We start from the raw sequence: 18266 nt of genomic DNA, 5'->3' as shown, positions 1-18266 counted from the left end.
AAGTCCCTCCTAATTCTGGGAGAGACAGCTATTCAATCTTGCCAGCCTGGTCTACAGAACTCTATCCAGAATTTTTAAAGCAAATCTTACAATCTAACTTCTCAAAGTTGCTTACAAATTATTCAAAACTTGATATGGTTTTGCAACTACAAACACATTTTTCTTTTATTCTTCCCTGCTATTTAAGTTTGATCTGCAAACATTTAATTTTACCCAGAAATCCTTCATTTTATTAAAGTTACTTGGGGTTAGATTGGATCAGGAAGACCGCAAGGCAAACCTTCTTAAATTTTGATTTGATATTGGCTGTACTAATCATATAAAAAAACCTGTCATACAAAGTGCTTAAATAACTTGAAATAATTTGAATGGGTTTGAATTTGAGCTTAACAGCTATAGCTAACAAATAACAACATTTTTAAGACATTGATTTGTAATCAAAACATATTTTCTCTTTAGTAATTATTCTCCAAAGGATTCTAAGAAGCAGTTTTTAGATGCAATCAGAAAAATTCACCCTGGCAGCTGATAGAATAGAGTTGAATTTGGGGTGGAGGTTTCTATTCCAGCCAGGGAAGTTTTTTATGTGGAATTTTCTAAAGGTTTAATTTTCACCATACTTGGCAAAAGGGGGCTTTGAGGCTTAGACTTTAAAGATTGGCTAGTGGGGCTTCCCTGGTGGCGCAGTGGTTGGGAGTCCGCCTGCGGATGCAGGGGACGCGGGTTCGTGCCCCGGTCCGGGAGGATCCCACGTGCCGCGGAGCGGCTGGGCCCGTGTGCCATGGCCGCTGGGCCTGCGCGCCCGGAGCCTGTGCTCCACGGCGGGAGAGGCCACAACAGTGAGAGGCCCGCATACCGCAAAAAAAAAAAAAAAAAAAAAAAAAAAGATTGGCTAGTGAAAATTTAAAGACAGCAGACCAAAATGCAGAATTAACTTAGAAATAAAAAGTTACAATTTAAGGAGGCAACATATTACTGTTCAAGGCACACAAAACCCAGTTCTAGTCCAACTCAGTCACCAACTGGCTTTGTGAGCTTGGGCGGTAAATTAAATCCTGGTCCTCACTGTCCTCATATGTCAACTAAAGGGATTTTCCTGGATAATTTCTTAGTCCCAGAATCAGCTCTGATGTTCCGATTCTAAACGTAAGAACGTTTGTACCTTTGAGTCCTGGTTCCCCTTTGTCCCCGACTAAGCGGAATATCCCTGGAGGCCCTGGAGTTCCTTTATCTCCTGGTTCCCCTTTGGCACCTGGGGATCCTGTCTCGCCTTTTACTCCTGGAATTCCAAAGCTCCCTAAGAGACAGGCGTAACAATATCAGTTCCTTAATTCTTTAAAAGTTCATGAGGATTCAAAAGTTAACAGTGCTTATTACCATAAAACAAAACAAGACAGATAAACCAGAAAAGGTTAATAGGGCTGAGAACTTGATAAATAGTTGCCCCAAACAGGCAGCCATATGAGGGTAGTGGTCTAAGCCTGTAGGGAGAAAATATGACTATTCCAAAGGGACAAAGGAATACAGAAAACTGCAAATCAAATATAAGGTTTTCTCAGAAATACTTTCTCCTCAAAGAATAAAATTTAATTTATTTTTCTGCTAATTAATTGAACATTGTTCATGCCTCCTGATAGCTGGAAAGATATTCTATCACTTACCCCTCTGTCCCAGGGTGCCTGGCTTCCCAGGAGGCCCTGGAGGGCCAACGTTTCCAGGTACCCCCATTATCCCAATCATTCCTTTTTCACCTATGGAAACAAATTAACACAAGGCAGCACATGCTGTAAAGAATGAGAAAAGCGAAATACTCCACAAAATAAAATGAATTATACTTAGAAGGAGAGAAAGAGTGTTGAAAAAATGGTTTCTGTAAACAGGAAAATAATCGCACTTGTCTAGGAGATGGGTCAGTAAATGGTCTTTTTTTACATCATGGATGTGGAACTTGGTAGCAAATCACATTTGTGGATGAGGAGAAAATATGCTGAAGTTTTGGAGCATTCCCTCCTCCCAACCCTTGATCAATAACTTTGTTATATTCCCTTATTTTACTTTCTTCATAGCATTTGTCGCTAGATGAACTTAGTTCTTAAATGTGTTTGTTATTGTGTTCCCCATTGTTCGAGGTGGAGTCTTATCCACCAATGTGTCTCTAGGGCCTGGAATAGTGATGGCATATGATAGTAGCTCAATAATATAAATGAAAGGTTAATTAGCAGACTAAGTTCTTATTCTGGACTCTTCTCTGGAGGAGAGATCAGTGAGGTTCTTATGCCATGAGAAGACTATTGAAATATTCTCCCCCAAACATATAAACCATAAAAAGTAATGAAATAAAAAGAATTATAAGGGGATACTATGAACAATGACAGGCCAGAAAATCAAATCCTTAGAAGAGGCACAGATTACCAAAACTGACTCAAGAAGAAATAGAAAATCTGAATAGATCTATAAGAAGCAAAGAGATTGAATTAGTCATTTAAAATCTTCTCTCAAAGAAAAGCCCAGCCCCAGGTGACTTCACTGGTGAACTCTATCAAATATTTAAAGAATATCAATTCTTCACAAACTCTTCTAGAAAATACAAGAGGAGGAACCACTTCCCATCTTGTTCAATAAGATAGCATTACCCTGATACCAAAACCAGACAAAGACATCCCAAGAAAACAGACCAGTAAGTATCCCTTATAAATATGGATGCAAAAAATTTCAACAAAATACTAGCAAATATATTTCACTAGTAATATATTAACAAGATTACACAGAAAAAATAGTTATATTGTGGGTAATTGTGAAATTTGACCATCCCACTATCACCAGTTCCCAGGCCTCTGGCTCCTTGCAAATAACCCAGAAGAAAAACTTATACTAAATGAAAGAGAAGCTTAGAATCAAAAGCCTATGCCTGTCTCTAGTTTACACAGCTACCTTAAAAGGAATATGTGGAAGAACAGAGAAGAAGAAAAACAAAAGCACATAAAGGGTACCTGGTGGCCCTAAAAATCCTGGATTTCCTGGATATCCTTTTGTACCAGGTGGTCCTATCTCCCCTCGATGACCCGGCATTCCTGGTGGTCCAGGTTCTCCAGGAAATCCTGACCTATCCAAGCCTGGAATACCTGGGTCTCCCTTTGGCCCCGTTTCGCCTCTTCTGCCTATATATGAATGAATGAATGAATGAATGAACACATTATTGCTTTCCACATCAACTCCAGATATATTTTATGGCTGTAAATATTTAGCTCTGTGATTGTGGGCAAACCACACACTTTTCTAATTGATAGATTTCGGCCCCCTTTTGTAAAATTCTAAGATCCCTTCTGGATTTAACATTCTGTGATTCAATGATTCATAAAGTAATGATAGTGCAGAATTTAGATTTATTTTCTAGTCCTGCAGACACATCTTGGGAATGCATTTTCTGACCGTGGCGCAGTCTTTAACCAGCAGAATTCATACAGAGCCACTCACGTGGCAGCAAGCCACCAGATGCTTCTAGAAACAATAACAGCACCACTACAACAATTAACTTCTTGGCCAAAATTTTCTTTGTGAACTTCTTTGTGAACTTCTATAGAAGTATAATAGGCGAGTTCTAAAGGATTTTTTCCCCAGAAACAGTTCACAGATCTGGTTGAGAGGAGCGAAAAAGATAGTAAGTTTCCCATGACTGCCTAGCCTTCATAATTTAGATTTATTTTCATACCCTTTCTTTTATGTTGCTTGTAAAGAAACCAACTATGTATTTTAGTTTGTAACTTGTGAACATATACCTTTGCATATATTCACTCTGTTTCAATAATAAGGATACATTTACCACTTTAATATACCTATGAAAGTATTAAAGATAAAACTTATTTGAGAGTTTATATGTATATATATATATATAAGTATACATCTGTATATATCTTCATTGTTCATATTTTCTTGCATACAAGACACAAACCAATTTTACTGTGGTAACTTCAGGTCTCTTACTCTATAGTTGGTATTCACTGCAACAAGTTCATGACAACAGGTTTTTGTTTCTGAAATCACTTTTCCCATTGAACAGTGGTCAGGACTTGTTACCGGATCGTTCTCATGTTAAGCAGCAAAACTCAGAGCAGGAGTCCCATGTCATCTGCCCGCCTGGTGACTGGTTTCAAGGGCCTCCCCCTACCTTGTTGCCCTTTCAATCCATTTAAGCCTGGAAGTCCTTGAGCTCCACGGAGACTTTCTTTGCACCTTCCTGGGGGGCCTCTTTCTCCAGGTGGTCCAGGCTGCCCTGGATCCCCTGCAAAATAGAGTCCAAGAATACAATCGGGTGCCAAAACCCAAGGTCCTAGTATTGCTATCCCAGTCATTCTCTTATAACTTTCCCCCCTGAATCGAACTTATAGTTAATACCATTGATATGTCTTATAGAGAGGATACCCATTAAAAAGGAAAGAAGGAAGAAAGGAAGAAAGAGGGGACAAAGGTAGGGAAACAATGGAATGGAAATTTCAATGGAAAGTTAATTAAGCCTTGCACGTTCAATTTATTGAGCTAGAAGTTTGAGAAGAGTTCTTGACCCCTAGAGCACCTACCCATTCAATTTGCAGCATTTTAGCTGAGTTCACAGTGGTGAAAAGTAATCACACTTGCTATTTTACCTCGTGGTCCATCAAGCCCTCCAGTTCCTGGAACTCCAGGGAGACCTGGAAGTCCAGGAAGTCCAATTTCTCCATTTTCCCCAGAGTTGCCTCTTTCTCCTGGCAAACCTGGTGCTCCTGGTTCTCCAGGCATGGCTAGTCCTGGTTCTCCCTATAGCACAGAAATTACGTTAGTTTTACTGTATCATGCTTTCAAATCCTTATTGACTATTGACCAGTCTTTAGGACTATTTACTTGAAAATAACGTCTCCGTGATGGAGGTTCTATGTCCCTTTTGCACAGTCACCAACATTCCATCCACTTTCCTTTTTTCAATTGTAGTTGCTGACTTTTTAAATAAAACTGTGCTTAATAATTCTTCATAGCCTCCACTTTTTAAGAAGACTGTGGAATTTTCTGTAAACAGTCTAGATGTCTCTCCTTTTGATAGTTTTTCTCATAGATAGCCACGTCTGTTTCTAGAGTTTTCCCATTTTAAGTACTCTGAATGTTTCTGAAGATTAAGGAAGAAATAGAGAGGCAAAGTGGTCTTCTTACACCTTCTATTCTCCTTTCTAAAGGGGAGTGATGGTTCAGAGAAACTTTTTAAAAAGTCGGCATCTTCATCATCTACAAATATATTGACAATTTCTACACACAAAGCATCCTAACTGGCTGACTGTAACTGCCCCTCCCTTCCCCTCCCCTATATCAGTCTGAATTTTAATTCTCAAAGACCTTTACTCCTGGGAGGCCTGGCTTTCCAGGTAACCCTGGCTTTCCCATTTCTCCAGGACAGCCTGGTGATCCTTTTGTTCCTGGAAAACCTTGGTCTCCTACAGAGAAAAAATAACAAAGGTTGTAAGACAGGTCTTAAAAGATTCTGAACAGTAGCTCTTAGATATTTTTATGAAAGTTTAAATGATGAGAATGCCAACTGCTAAATTATCACTTAAAAAAAGTCAATTCCAAATCAGATTACATTGGTTCCCAGTTTAAAAAATTACCTTCTCCACTCTTGTTGTTTAGCACCACTAAAATTTGATTGAGCAATTCTTTAAACCACTGATACCAATTGACCATTTGGGTGCCTTTTTAAAAAAGTATATTTTGCATACTGTGTACAGCCAAATGAATTTTTTTTTTTTTTTTTTTTTAAGTTAATTGATTTATTTATTTTCAGCTGCGCTGGGTCATCGACGCTGCACGCGGGCCCTCCCCAGTTGCCGGGAGTAGGGGCCACTCTCCGTTGCAGTGCGCGGGTGCCTTCAGTAGTTGTGGCTCACAGGCTTAGCCGCTCCACGGCATGTGGGATCCTCCCGAACCAGGGCCCGAACCCATGTCCCCTGCCCTGGCAGGCAGATTCCCAACCACTGCGCCACCAGGGAAGTCCAGCCAAATGAATTTTTAAATGTGTCTATATATCTATGCAAGCATGACCCAGATCGAGATATAAAGCATTTCCAGCATCCAGGTAGCCTTTCTTAACATGGGTTGCTCAAGAGAATTACTTCCTAAAGCTCTATAATAGCCACTGAACATTAACTTCTCTTTTACGCATTTATAATAGGAGAGTTGAGAAAGGAGTTAACACACATCTTTTCCTCTGGTCCGTGGTTCAAAAGAGGAAAGCCTGGTAGAGCAAGGCTGCGTTCAGAGAGTTCCTTTGTGCCCCTAATTTGACAAATTTCATTTATTTATTTATTTTAGCTGTGTCGGGTCTTAGTTGCAGCACATGGGATCTTCTTTGTGGCATGTGGGCTCATAGTTGTGGCATGTGGGCTTCTTAGTTGCGGCACGCATGTGGGATCTAGTTCCCTGACAAGGGATAGAACCTGGGCCCCCTGCATTGGAAGCACAGAGTCTTACCCACTGGGTGACCAGGGAAGTCCTTAATTTGACCAATTTTAAATTCACAGTTATTTCATGGGATTCATTAGGTTCAACTGGGAAATTCTGAATCTCCACTTGTAAGAAGCCCTTATGCTAGTTTTGTTTCCCATAGTTTACAGTCTCCTTCCAGAAGGCGAATCCATAGGGTTACAAGCTAGGATGCAATGTCTCAAGGCAGGGTCCACGAAGCACTTGGCAAAAACATGGGCCAGGTTGCATTACTTCAAGATCACTGGGAAGAAATCTAAGAAACTGGAGTCAAAGCCATTCTTGGGACTATGTGAGAAATGTGATTATGTTTTCTGTTTCAAGTACTCATAAATTGAGATCAATATTCCTATATCTGGGCAGAACTGATGTGTGATAAACATTGCTGACATATTAATGTAAGAGATGAAGCACCAAAAAATGGATTATATTTGGATAAGCACTTTAAACAATATTGAAACAAACATGAAATTATCATAAAATCTGAAGTTCTATGGGACATCCCAGGGACTGAGATTACTCATATGTCATCCTGGACAGGACTTTGATGTACTTGTCAGCAGGGAACCTCAGGTTACTGTTTGAGTTCTTAGCATCTGGATTTCTTTGGAGTGTTTTCCCGCTTTGATGAGAAACAGCATTTTTCCCTAAAGGGAAAAAACTTCCATAATTTATTTGGGAGTATATAGGGAGATCAGCTATCTGTGATTTAACAGTTTTTTTATTATAAAAGAAATGTATAAGGTGAAGAAATGTGTAAATGTACAAAGTAAAGGCATTTATTAAGAAGAATAAATTCCTCATAATCCCACAATCAAGAAGAATCACTATTACCATTTTAGTGAATTTCCTTACGTTTTTTTCTATGTACTTTAAAAAATATGACTGCGATGAGATTGCATAAATCAATGTGAATTCTCCCTTTTTTGCTAAAATTATTGTAAGGTTTTTTTCCTATTTAAGCCTGGTGGAAAACATCATTTTAAAGGATTTAATGGATATTTCCTATATTATTCATTATACATATTTTATATTTTATAAATATCCACAATGAACCTTACGTTTAGAAATTTTTTAATTTACCCTTAGGTCCAGGAGGCCCAGGGAATCCGATTCCTGGAATTCCTGGTTCACCATCAGGCCCAGGAAGACCCAGATCACATTTTCCTGTGGATCCAGGGATACCTTAAAAACATGCATACATATACATCAGCACCTTCCCTTTATCTTGCCTTAAAACAAAATGTTTGTTTCTGGGTCATCCCAGATCTTTTTGGAAATTAAGAAATAATAACCCCACCTTCCTCCCCATTTCTATGCAATGAGCTAATCATTAGGAGGTGCAAATAATTTTGAAAATATAATTTAACTCCTAAAAAGAAATAGTCTCGATATCTTGAACTATATGCCTCCCTCCATCAATGCAAAGTTAAGTTTTAGATGATGTTGGCAAAGAAGTTAAGTTTTCAAATGAAGAAGCTGTGGGAACTGTCCTGATTAAACACCAGCCCACATTCCTTGCTTCTCCACCAGAAATCCATGAAGATTGTTCTGCATTCCAATTCCTCTTAAGTAATTGTAGAGATTCTGTTTTGGAATCAGAAGTACTAACAGGAATAATCTGGATAACCTCAAAGGACAACAGCAAGTCTCCTGTCTGTTGGCTTGTCCCTTCTGGCCTGCACTGTTTTTTTGGAGCCAGTGACTATATGCTTTCCTTAGAATGGGAGAGTTATAACTAGGAGAGTCAGGGTGCCATCTGATGCCATGTACCGGATGCTGCAAAGGGATACTCACCAGGTGGACCTTGGGGGCCAGCACGGCCTGGGGCCCCAGGAGGTCCTGGGGGCCCTGGAACTGGTGTCAAAACACCGATTTCTCCCTTAGGACCTTAAGAAAATTTGCATCATAAGATTGGCATGCGTATTGAAGCTTTTCTTTCTTCAGAAGGGAAAAACACAATTATAAGGGTTTCATAAACATACCCTAAGGAATATAAAAAATAATCTGCTTCCATAGGCTTCAAAACTGGCTTAAAGATGACCAGCTCATAGAAATTCCACTGACAAATATATGTAAGCATCTACTATTGTCTAAGCCTTTTTTAAATTAAGAGCCCAATATGCTGGTCTGTTAAAAGAGAGCCTATTTTTAAAAATATTGATAATATGGAATTCAGCCTAACTGCTGGTGAATACTAGTAGGATATTTATTTATTGGGTGACTGGTTTTCACAGGAAGGCAGTATGGTTTATTGGACAAAACATGAAGTGAAGCCTAAGAAGTTGATCTGGGCTTGAATCTTGGCCCTGCTCTTTGTAAGGTCTGTGAGCTTGGGCATGTTTTTTAACATAAGTTCCTCATGTGTTGAGAAAATAATGCCTGTGCCACTGGTAAAGATTTGAGATAACATTCTGACCACAGTGGCCAATATTAAAAACATGCTAGTGATCAGTATTGTCCATATATTCATATATTTATAGAAAGGATAAGTTTACAGTAATGTGATGGGGAAAATTTGGTAATAATATATTTTATGACAGTGGAGTCCTTCACTAAAAATTCACATTTAGAAAGAACAGAAGAAGATTTGAAGATGGATTAGAAGAGGGCTGAGTAAACTTTTTTAGTAAAGGACCAGATAGTAAATAATTTAGACTTTATGGCCCAGGTGGTTCTCTGTTGCAATTACTCAACTCTGTTATCCTAGTATGAGAGTAGCCAGGAACAATCTGTAAATAAATGAGCATAGCTGTGTGCCAACACAACTATATAGACAATGAAACTTGAATTTTATATAATTTTTACATGTCACAAAATATTATTCAAAAGTTTTTTTTTCCAATCATTTAAAAATATAAAAACCATTCTTAGCTTGGGAACTATACATGAGTGGGAGGTGGGCTGGATTGAGACTGCGGTCTGCTATGGTTTGCCAATCCCTGGATTAGAACAGCAGCCTCAAAGGTAAGGTGTAGAAAAAAATACACATGTATGAATAATCACAAAATAAGCTTTACATATGTGTGTGGACAGAAATGCAGGCATACAATTTATAATATACTGGTGACCCTTGAACAACACGAGTTTGAACCATGAGGGTTCATTCATTCACGGATTTTTTCAATAGTAAATACTAGAGTATTACGTGAACTACAGATACGGAGGAACCACACATAGGAGGGCTGACTCTAAGTTATACACGTAGAGGGTTGCCCGTCCTAACTCCCGCGTTATCTGAGGGTCACCTGTATGTGAATACTACTGGGGATACTGCACTCAAAATTTTATTCCTGGTGAGGGATGCTATAAAAAGATTTGGAGACCAGTGGTTTTTTTGGTCTCTAAAGTGGTTTTAGAAGTAAAATACGACCATGGTAGCATTATTTGTTTAACACTGTCAGTAATGTGAAATTCTCATCTTTCGCCATGTTCTCCACCATGGATAAACATTGAGGATCAAATCCCCCCTGAATCCCGCAAGTACGTTCAGTATACGTGGATCCCAAAATTAATGGGACTTTATTATCAAGACAATTTTTCTTCATTTGTCTTAGACACTTTGAAGTTTTATTTAGAAATCATTTATGAGGTTATGAATAAAAAAGAACAAATTTGAAATAACATGAGTGGGCCCTGGGCCCAGGAAGAGGCTTCTCAAGATCAGTCCTATAGGTTTTTGCCTTCCCTTTGTTTATTGTAGCTAACTTCCACTCACCTCTTAGGACCTATTCACTGCGTGTATTTATATCAGTAATGGATATAGACTATTCCTCGGAAATTTCAGCTGTACTGCTCAGTAACAAGGAAAAAGAGGATTATCTCTACCATATCCTACATGTTATTTCCCAGTGTCTACAAGTTGACATCGTCTATTTACTAGAAGCATGTTTCTATACATTCATTAGTCTTGAGGGAGTTTCACTAGTGCTAGGAACCACCAACCCACTCCACAGGAAAACAGGACTGGAAAGAAAACTAACCAACCGGCTTCTCCAGGTAGTCCAGGGGCTCCAGGAAGTCCTTGGGAGCCCTTTGGACCAGGCTCTCCCCAAGGTCCATAGTCTGATGGTCCAGCCGGTCCTGCAGGTCCTGGGGACCCAGGGATGCCAGGATCCCCTGGAAGACCCTGGTCCCCCTTCTCCCCACTCAGGGCCTGTATCAATAGAAATATGTTTGGATAGTGATTCATCCAGTATCCCTTTACACAGGCTAACCTCACCATGAATACGAATACCAGTTAGGTTGTCACGGAGAAGATCTTGAATTAAAAAGCAGTTGTTACCTGAAGGGCATTGTTCCTAAAATAAGAGCACTGAATAATGTCTGTTGTTTTGCCCTTTGGAATCCAGCAACATTTCACTAACTCTCTTGAGTCCCACTTAAGGTGTCCTACAATGGGATGCCACATATGACAACAGCCCCAAAAACTTAGCTCAAATTGGCCAACAACTCAAATGGCATTAGAGGTGACATTCATGTTACTGGCACATTTCTAAAATAAAACCAGCAAACTTTAATTTGATTGGTTTTTCACCAGGTATTTTCATTATAAAGGAGATATTCTATCTATAGTAATTTTTTTCTTATAAAGTGTTTTTTTTGTTGTTAATTCCATAGTCTGTCACTTTGAAAATGAGTTGTTTATTTTAAAGAAGTTGAATTTGACAAAATAATCGAAGTTCCCCTTCTTCTCCAACATGGCCCCGAATAATAAATTTGATTTATTTTTTATTGTTTACTGGATTTTTAATTGTTTAGTGTCAATGCAGGACTGAGTAATCCTTCTTTTATAATTGCAGGGTGTAAGACTCAAATCAGTTCCTTGATTTTCTCTTACTTTCTGGGACTTCTTTACTAGAACTAATAAAAAAAAATTAGGGCGATGCAAATGGAAGCATCACATGAACTGTCTTGATATTAGACCAAAAGAGTTCCTGACTCCAGCCCTCTTTAAGGATAACTGCCACTCTGGAGGGGCAGCTGACAGTTTGCCAAAGAGAGTCTGAAACAATGGCCCTGCTAGCTGCTTCCACTCAAAAAGCGTTTTGTAGTTAAAAGGTTTAGGAAAGTCTGCATATCATATCCACAACCTGGGGAGTCACTATTCATATTCTCATATTAAAGGGTCTGTGAGTGAATCTTTAAATTTGTTTGACAAGTTTCTCTGCTTGAGGTGGAACCCTTTGTATTGGATGACACTGATTAACCCTGGGAGAAACTGGGATTTCATAAAACAGGCTGGGCAGCATGCCTTGCAAACTTCTCAGATACATGCGATAGGTTCTCAGCCTCTGCCTCTATGACATTTAAAAACAGATTCTGGGGACGAAGTGAGAGAGTGGCATGGATTTATATATACTACCAAATGTAAACTAGGTAGCTAGTGGGAAGCAGCCGCATAGCACAGGGAGATCAGCTCGGTGCTTTGTGACCACATGGAGGGGTGGGATAGGGAGGGTGGGAGGGAGACACAAGAGGGAGGAGATATGGGGACATATGTATATGTATATGTATAACTGATTCACTTTCTTATACAGCAGAACTAACACACCATTGTAAAGCAATTATACTCCAATAAAGATGTTAAAAAAAAAAAGATCCTGGTAGGAACCTCTCACTTCAACGTGTGAGAGATTCCATCCCATGAAAAGAGACAGAATTATATAAAATTAAATATGGTAAATGACAAAACATTTACCCAAATGACAAAACCCTAAATATTTTGTCCTCTTATGCATTTATTTTTACTTAAAAGAATGAACATTGTCCCCAAAATGTTGACTAAAACTTTCCATTATTAATCATTTTCTGAACTTCCCTATAAACTCATTTGATACAAATGTGGAATTGTAACTTGTGTATGAAACAAGGTCATTATCAGTGTAGAATTTTCTATGGGCTAAAAAAAACATGGAGTGCTATTTATTTTGTCAAAATACTATAAATATTTGTTCGGGTTATTACTGCTCATTTGAAGATGCCTCATCCTGCTGTTAGAGGGATGAACTGTGTTGAATGGCCAACAATTTTTTGAAAAGAAATCATCTGATGTCTTAAATTTAGAGCCCTTCATCAGAGGGAGGGTAATTTGAAAAAAGTTTCTAGATACCAACCGGTTCTCCCTTAGGTCCTGGTAATCCTTTTACTCCCGGAGTTCCAGGAATTCCATCCAAGCCCTTTCTTCCAGGACGTCCTCGGAGCCCTGGATCCCCTGGGGCACCCACTTGTCTCTCTGGCTGAGGTGCTTCACCTTTTTCTCCTTTAAGTCCTGGATGACCCTGAGCACCCGGGAATCCCTAGGGTGGTACAAAAATGAGTCTACCTTGCATTTGGGTACAGTTCTTGTGTCAATATTAAAAAATGTCAATACAAACTTTTCAATTTTAATGAACACGAATTTTTTTCCAGACCCTTTCTTTGGCCCATAAATAAAATTTCAAGCTTTTTGGCTTTATTTTTAATTCCAAAACTATAAAAAAAATTGTTAGTGTAATTCAATGCAATATATATACAATAATATAATTCAATATGATACAACCTTCATCATAATTCAGATTATGTTAGAATATTGGTAAATTTCAATATGCATCTATGGATAATTTGATTTAAATATATTTATCCAAGTATAACTTTGTGATTTAAATTTTTTAACAACTTTATTGATGGATAATTTACATATTATAAAATGAATCTTTTGTAAGAATACAATTCAATGATTTTTAGTAAATTTACACATTCATGCCACGATCCCCACAATCCAGTGTTAAGACGTTTCCACCACTCCTCCAAATTCCCTCAAATCTATTTTCAGTCCATCCCTGTTCCCAGCCTCAGCCCCAGGCAGCCACTGATCAGCTTTCTGTCTCTGATACCATTTGAAATGATTATAAATTCATTAATTCATTCACTTATTCTTTCGCACATCATTCATTTATTCATTCAATCAACAAGTATCTACTAAGTGCTTTACTATTAAGTGCTCCTTGCCAGGCACCAAAATGACAACCTATAGGGGGTGCAACCATATTTCCAGAGTGCTCCATTTTCCAAACTGAAACTAAATAAAGCTTTAAAACCATGAAATCTTACCAGAAATCCTGGAAGACCAGCGCTTCCTGGGGACCCTGGGATTCCTTTAATGCCAGCTGCCCCCTGTCCTCCTGAAAGCAGTAAATTATTAAGTATACATTGAAGACAAACTCTGAATAGCCAGGGTAATGCAGTATGTGAAGAAAATAGGATGTTTTCTTCTGAAGAAAGAAAATTTCTTTATTAAAACACACAGTGCAAGGTAAGAATGGGAGTAAATAACTGGAATAAGAGATAACATTCAAAACAAGAACTCTTAAATTTTAGCTTCATAAAATTCTTGTCTTTATAATTTTAAGGAGACACATTTATTTCTTCTAATGATAAAAGTAATGGGTGTTCATTGTAAAAAAAATTATACAGAAAGAAAAGAATAAAAATCACACATATGGGGCAGTGGTGGTGTGATGAATTGGGAGACTGGAATTGACATATATACACTAATATGTATAAAATAGATAACTAATAAGAACCTGCTGTATAAAAATAAAATAAAATTCAAAAAAACCACGCATAAATCTACCACCAGAAGACAATATTTGCTAAAATTTTCATGTGCATTACTCATAAAATTTTATATCCATAAATGCATAGGACTCATAATACACATTTTTGGAATCATAGTGTACATATGTCAATAAATATGGACTTATAGCTTCCCTTTAAATGGCTGCATGGTAGCCTATTGTATATGTGAACCATCATTCATTCAGCTAACAGCTATTTTTAGATATTTAGACTGTCTTATTCAACTTTAGTTGTTGTAAACAATGCTATGATAAATACCTCTGGATATTTAGTTCTGCACATTTTTTTTTTTCCAGTATGTGGGCCTCTCACTGTTGTGGCCTCTCCCGTTGCGGAGCACAGGCTCTGGACGCGCAGGCTCAGCGGCCATGGCTCACGGGCCCAGCCACTCCGCAGCATGTGGGATCTTCCCGGACCGGGGCACGAACCCGTGTCCCCTGCATCGGCAGGCGGACTCCCAACCACTGCGCCACCAGGGAAGCCCTAGTTCTGCAAATTTATCCAAAGATTTCCTTTACAATAAATTGCTAAAAGTGTAACTGCAGGTCCAAACAGGTACAAATCTTTCTGAGGCTTTGTATGTCAGTTGCCAAATTGCATTTTACTGTATTATTTTATATTTCCTCTATTTAAATGTCTCTGTAAAGAGGATCCCTTTAGAGGATATTTTGGATGGATCTCAGGTCAGTTTATTAACAAATGTTTATTCAGATTTTTTTTGCAAGATTTAAGCCGGGAGAATTTTTTGTATAGTAATCCAAACAGTTTTACTGCTTATGTATCTCTTTGAGCTATACCTGTAGTACCTCAAATGTAGGAAAACCAAGGAAAATACAGCAATGCTACTGGTTGGTTAGCAGCAGTGAGCTGCCCGCCTGCATCACTAGCCTTAGGCCAGAGATCACTCTGGGGATGTAGGAAAATTATGATGGCTTTCCTTTTGTTCTTTACCTTCCTCCCTTCCTTTTAGTTTTTGTTTTAACATTTCCCCCAGAGACTTGGGCATCAAATAGGAGCTGTATGAAAAACACTTCCCCCTGTTCTTTGCCCCATCCTTTCCTGTCAGGCTTGTCTCAGGGAGTCAGGGGGCAGTGACTGCAAAGTAACCAAGGCCTTCATGAAGTAGTGGGTAGGATTTGAGGGTGACAAAGGATCCCTACCCTAATGCATGTCCTCTACTGGCTGGCCACAGTGCTCGTAGCTGCCACCATGAGCCTTTCTTCTCTGGACTGAGACCAAGCCTCCCTGAAGACCCTGTGTCAATGCAAATGTCTACTGGATGGTGGCAACATGCAAACATGCTCTTATCTCCAAAGGTAGAGCTTTTAGCTCTTAGCTACAAAGGTAGAGCTTTAGATTAACTTGGCTCAAAGGGCAGCACCTGGTACAGCAATTAAGGGGTGCCAGTGTAGAAGGCGGGAGCATGTCTCCAGAGGAGAGTGTCTGGACTGGAGTCAGGCTCTATCAGTTATTCGCTATGTCATCTGATACCTCAGCTTCCTCATCTGTTAAATGGGGTTAATGTAACACTTAGCTCTAGGGTTGACATGAGGAATAAGGGATGGAGGCACAGAAGACATCTAGAACCATGCCTAGGGCACTGAGCAAGGGCTCTGTAACTTGAGAGCTCTTATTAGTTAATGAGAAATCATTTGAGGATGGTGTCTGTAGACCAAGGTGCTAATGGCAGAACCTAGATGGTGTGTGATACCACGTGAAGGCCCTGGGGAGCCAGCAGAGTGGCACAGGGGCAGAGGAATAAAATAGGAACGTTTTCTACTTCAAGGCTTTGTCCATGGTCATTTCTATGACCAGGGAAGGGGAAGGTAGGAGAGCAGAGGCAGAGACAGCCTGGAGCAACAGTGCTGAGGTGCAGAGTTCTGGTCTGGCACAGAGGTCGACAAGGGAAGTGACATATGCTTTATTTAGTCCTCAGGATATTGGCCTATGAAATGTTTTTTCCTTCAAAAGTTGACAGCTAGTATTTTTTTAAAACATGAGATTTCAGATAAAAAATCCCAATTTTATTCTTCCCATGAAAAATTGGAAGATTTATTAGCACAGAACCTAAAAGGCTGCCAAGTAACAACAGGCCGGAGTTGAGTGCCTGATGGCACCTTCCCACTTACTGCGTAGCCCCTTCAGTTTACTGCAGTCCTCACCACTCCTTATCTTCCCCGGCACTGGGGCCATTGGTGGACTTTGTTATCGTGCTTGTACGGTTAAGAATAATGTGAAACAGTGCATGAAATAGCCCATGACGATATCAAAAGGGGGGACATGAAAAATTAGACTGAGAAGGGTCATGTCTCTTGAAAAAAAGAATGGGAGACGGTTTCTTTCATTTTTTTTTTTTTTTTTGGCCACATCTCTCAGCCTGCAGGATCTTAATTCCCCAACCAGGGATCGAACCCTCACCCCCTGCAGTGGAAGCCCAGAGTCTTAACCACTGGACTGCCAGGGAAGTCCCAGGGGCTTATTTAATTTTTTTTTTTTTTTTTTTGCAGTACGCGGGCCTCTCACTGTTGTGGCCTCTGCCGTTGAGGAGCACAGGCTCCGGACGCTCAGGCTCAGCGGCCATGGCTCACGGGCCCAGCCGCTCTGCGGCATGTGGGATCTTCCCGGACCGGGGCACGAATCTGTGTCCCCTGTATCGGCAGGCAGACTCTCAACCACTGCGCTACCAGGGAAGCCCAGGGGGCTTATTTCTTTATGGAAGAAAAAAGTGGTGTGTGTTTGGTATGGCTGCTTCACTCCTCCAAGTTACCAGCTAGTTCCCTGCAGAAAAGTGAGTTTACAATTCCTGGATAACACAGTGGTTTGCTAGAGTTCAGCAACTAAGATGGAATAAGGGGAAATGCCAGCTTTTATGGGATTTTTGGCTTACTTTATGTTAACACAGTGTGTTTTTGAAAGTCTCCCTCCAAATTCATATAAACCATATCCTGACATCTAGCAGTATGATGCCTTTTTTTCCTGCCCAGTGAATCGACCCTTTCGGTACTTGAAAAGATACGTGTGTGCAAATTGTCTGTACCTGGGAATCCTTTTACGCCATCTAACCCCGGCAATCCTGGGGGGCCTGGAGGCCCCGGGACATAAGGACACTGTGTGCACAAAAGGCCTGGCTCCCCTGCAATGAAAACACACTTGCATCACTCACAAACCCATGCCGAGTCCTTAGAAAGGACAGATATTTTCCAACCACACAATCATTTGTTATGTCTAAAATTATTTTTCATGTAGTGAAAATCATTTAGGACATCGTACATATTAATAAAAACATCATTCATCTATTATACCTCCTTACTTTATCTGAGCTTATTTTTTGCGTTCTGAGAGAGGAAATCCCAAGAGCCTAGTATTAAATATTTACTATTTCAGTGTTTCTCTCCTTGAGTGCAGGCTACAACCCACATTCTAGGAAGAGCCAATGATTTATTGCACAGCCAATGATTTATTGCTAAATAAATGATTCATTTCCAGATAAATAAATACCGTTAGGTAATCCTTTTGGAAAAGAAGCCATCTCTGACGGTCTGCTATTTTGGGATCATTGTTGTCTCAGGGAAATATAAAATCAGTGATAATAAAGATGATGAGAATGGCTTATTCTAGTTGAGAAACATCACTGATTGAACCAACCTTTGGGCCCATCGACTCCTGGGATTCCTGGAGACCCTGTATGGCCTGGAAGTCCACTGTCTCCAGGTGGACCTCTGCGAAAAACAATACCACCTACAAAGAGAAAACACCAAAGCTAGTTTGTTATTTCTTTAAGTATTTTCTTCAATTAGCAAGTGTTTTAGTAATGTCTTTATTTTATATGCATTTCCCCATCTCTGTTTTGGAAGCTGAATCTTGTGAAGGTTGTCCGCAACTGAAAAGACTGACCAGCTTTTCCTTTCACATTACACATGTGATATTTTTAATAAGGAAGCAGTGGTTCTTTGAAAGCTCAGTAGATGGTATTTATTGGCACATGATCAACCCATGCTATCTTATTCAGTTGTTTTCTATTATTCCAAGACTATCCCTTTAGCATCTTTAGGCAAAAGGCCAGATCTCATTCTTCTGTGTATCTCCGATACACTGTATTTTCCTGACAGACTGTAGATGTTTCATCTATACCGAGTGCAAAAATG

At 39.5% G+C, this 18266-nt stretch overlaps 1 protein-coding gene across 1 annotated transcript in view; it reads right to left on the bottom strand.

Moving 5' to 3' along the window:
- Positions 1–18266, bottom strand: part of COL4A3 (collagen type IV alpha 3 chain) — a 141824-nt gene that overhangs the window by 28235 nt on the left and 95323 nt on the right. The window contains exons 22-34 of the mRNA XM_081243313.1: positions 17767–17859; positions 17159–17254; positions 13594–13664; positions 12618–12800; positions 10489–10657; positions 8299–8391; positions 7585–7686; positions 5359–5456; positions 4641–4791; positions 4166–4279; positions 2991–3158; positions 1662–1751; positions 1163–1297 (exon numbers count right to left, since the gene is read on the bottom strand). Coding sequence (XP_081099439.1) covers positions 1163–1297; positions 1662–1751; positions 2991–3158; positions 4166–4279; positions 4641–4791; positions 5359–5456; positions 7585–7686; positions 8299–8391; positions 10489–10657; positions 12618–12800; positions 13594–13664; positions 17159–17254; positions 17767–17859 — 1563 coding nt within the window. The remainder of the gene's footprint in view (positions 1–1162; positions 1298–1661; positions 1752–2990; positions 3159–4165; positions 4280–4640; positions 4792–5358; positions 5457–7584; positions 7687–8298; positions 8392–10488; positions 10658–12617; positions 12801–13593; positions 13665–17158; positions 17255–17766; positions 17860–18266) is intronic.

Source organism: Mesoplodon bidens, assembly GCF_964165515.1.
Source record: "Mesoplodon bidens genome assembly, chromosome: 8".
Lineage (NCBI taxonomy): Eukaryota > Metazoa > Chordata > Mammalia > Artiodactyla > Ziphiidae > Mesoplodon > Mesoplodon bidens.
This window is presented reverse-complemented; position numbering and strand designations above follow the sequence as displayed.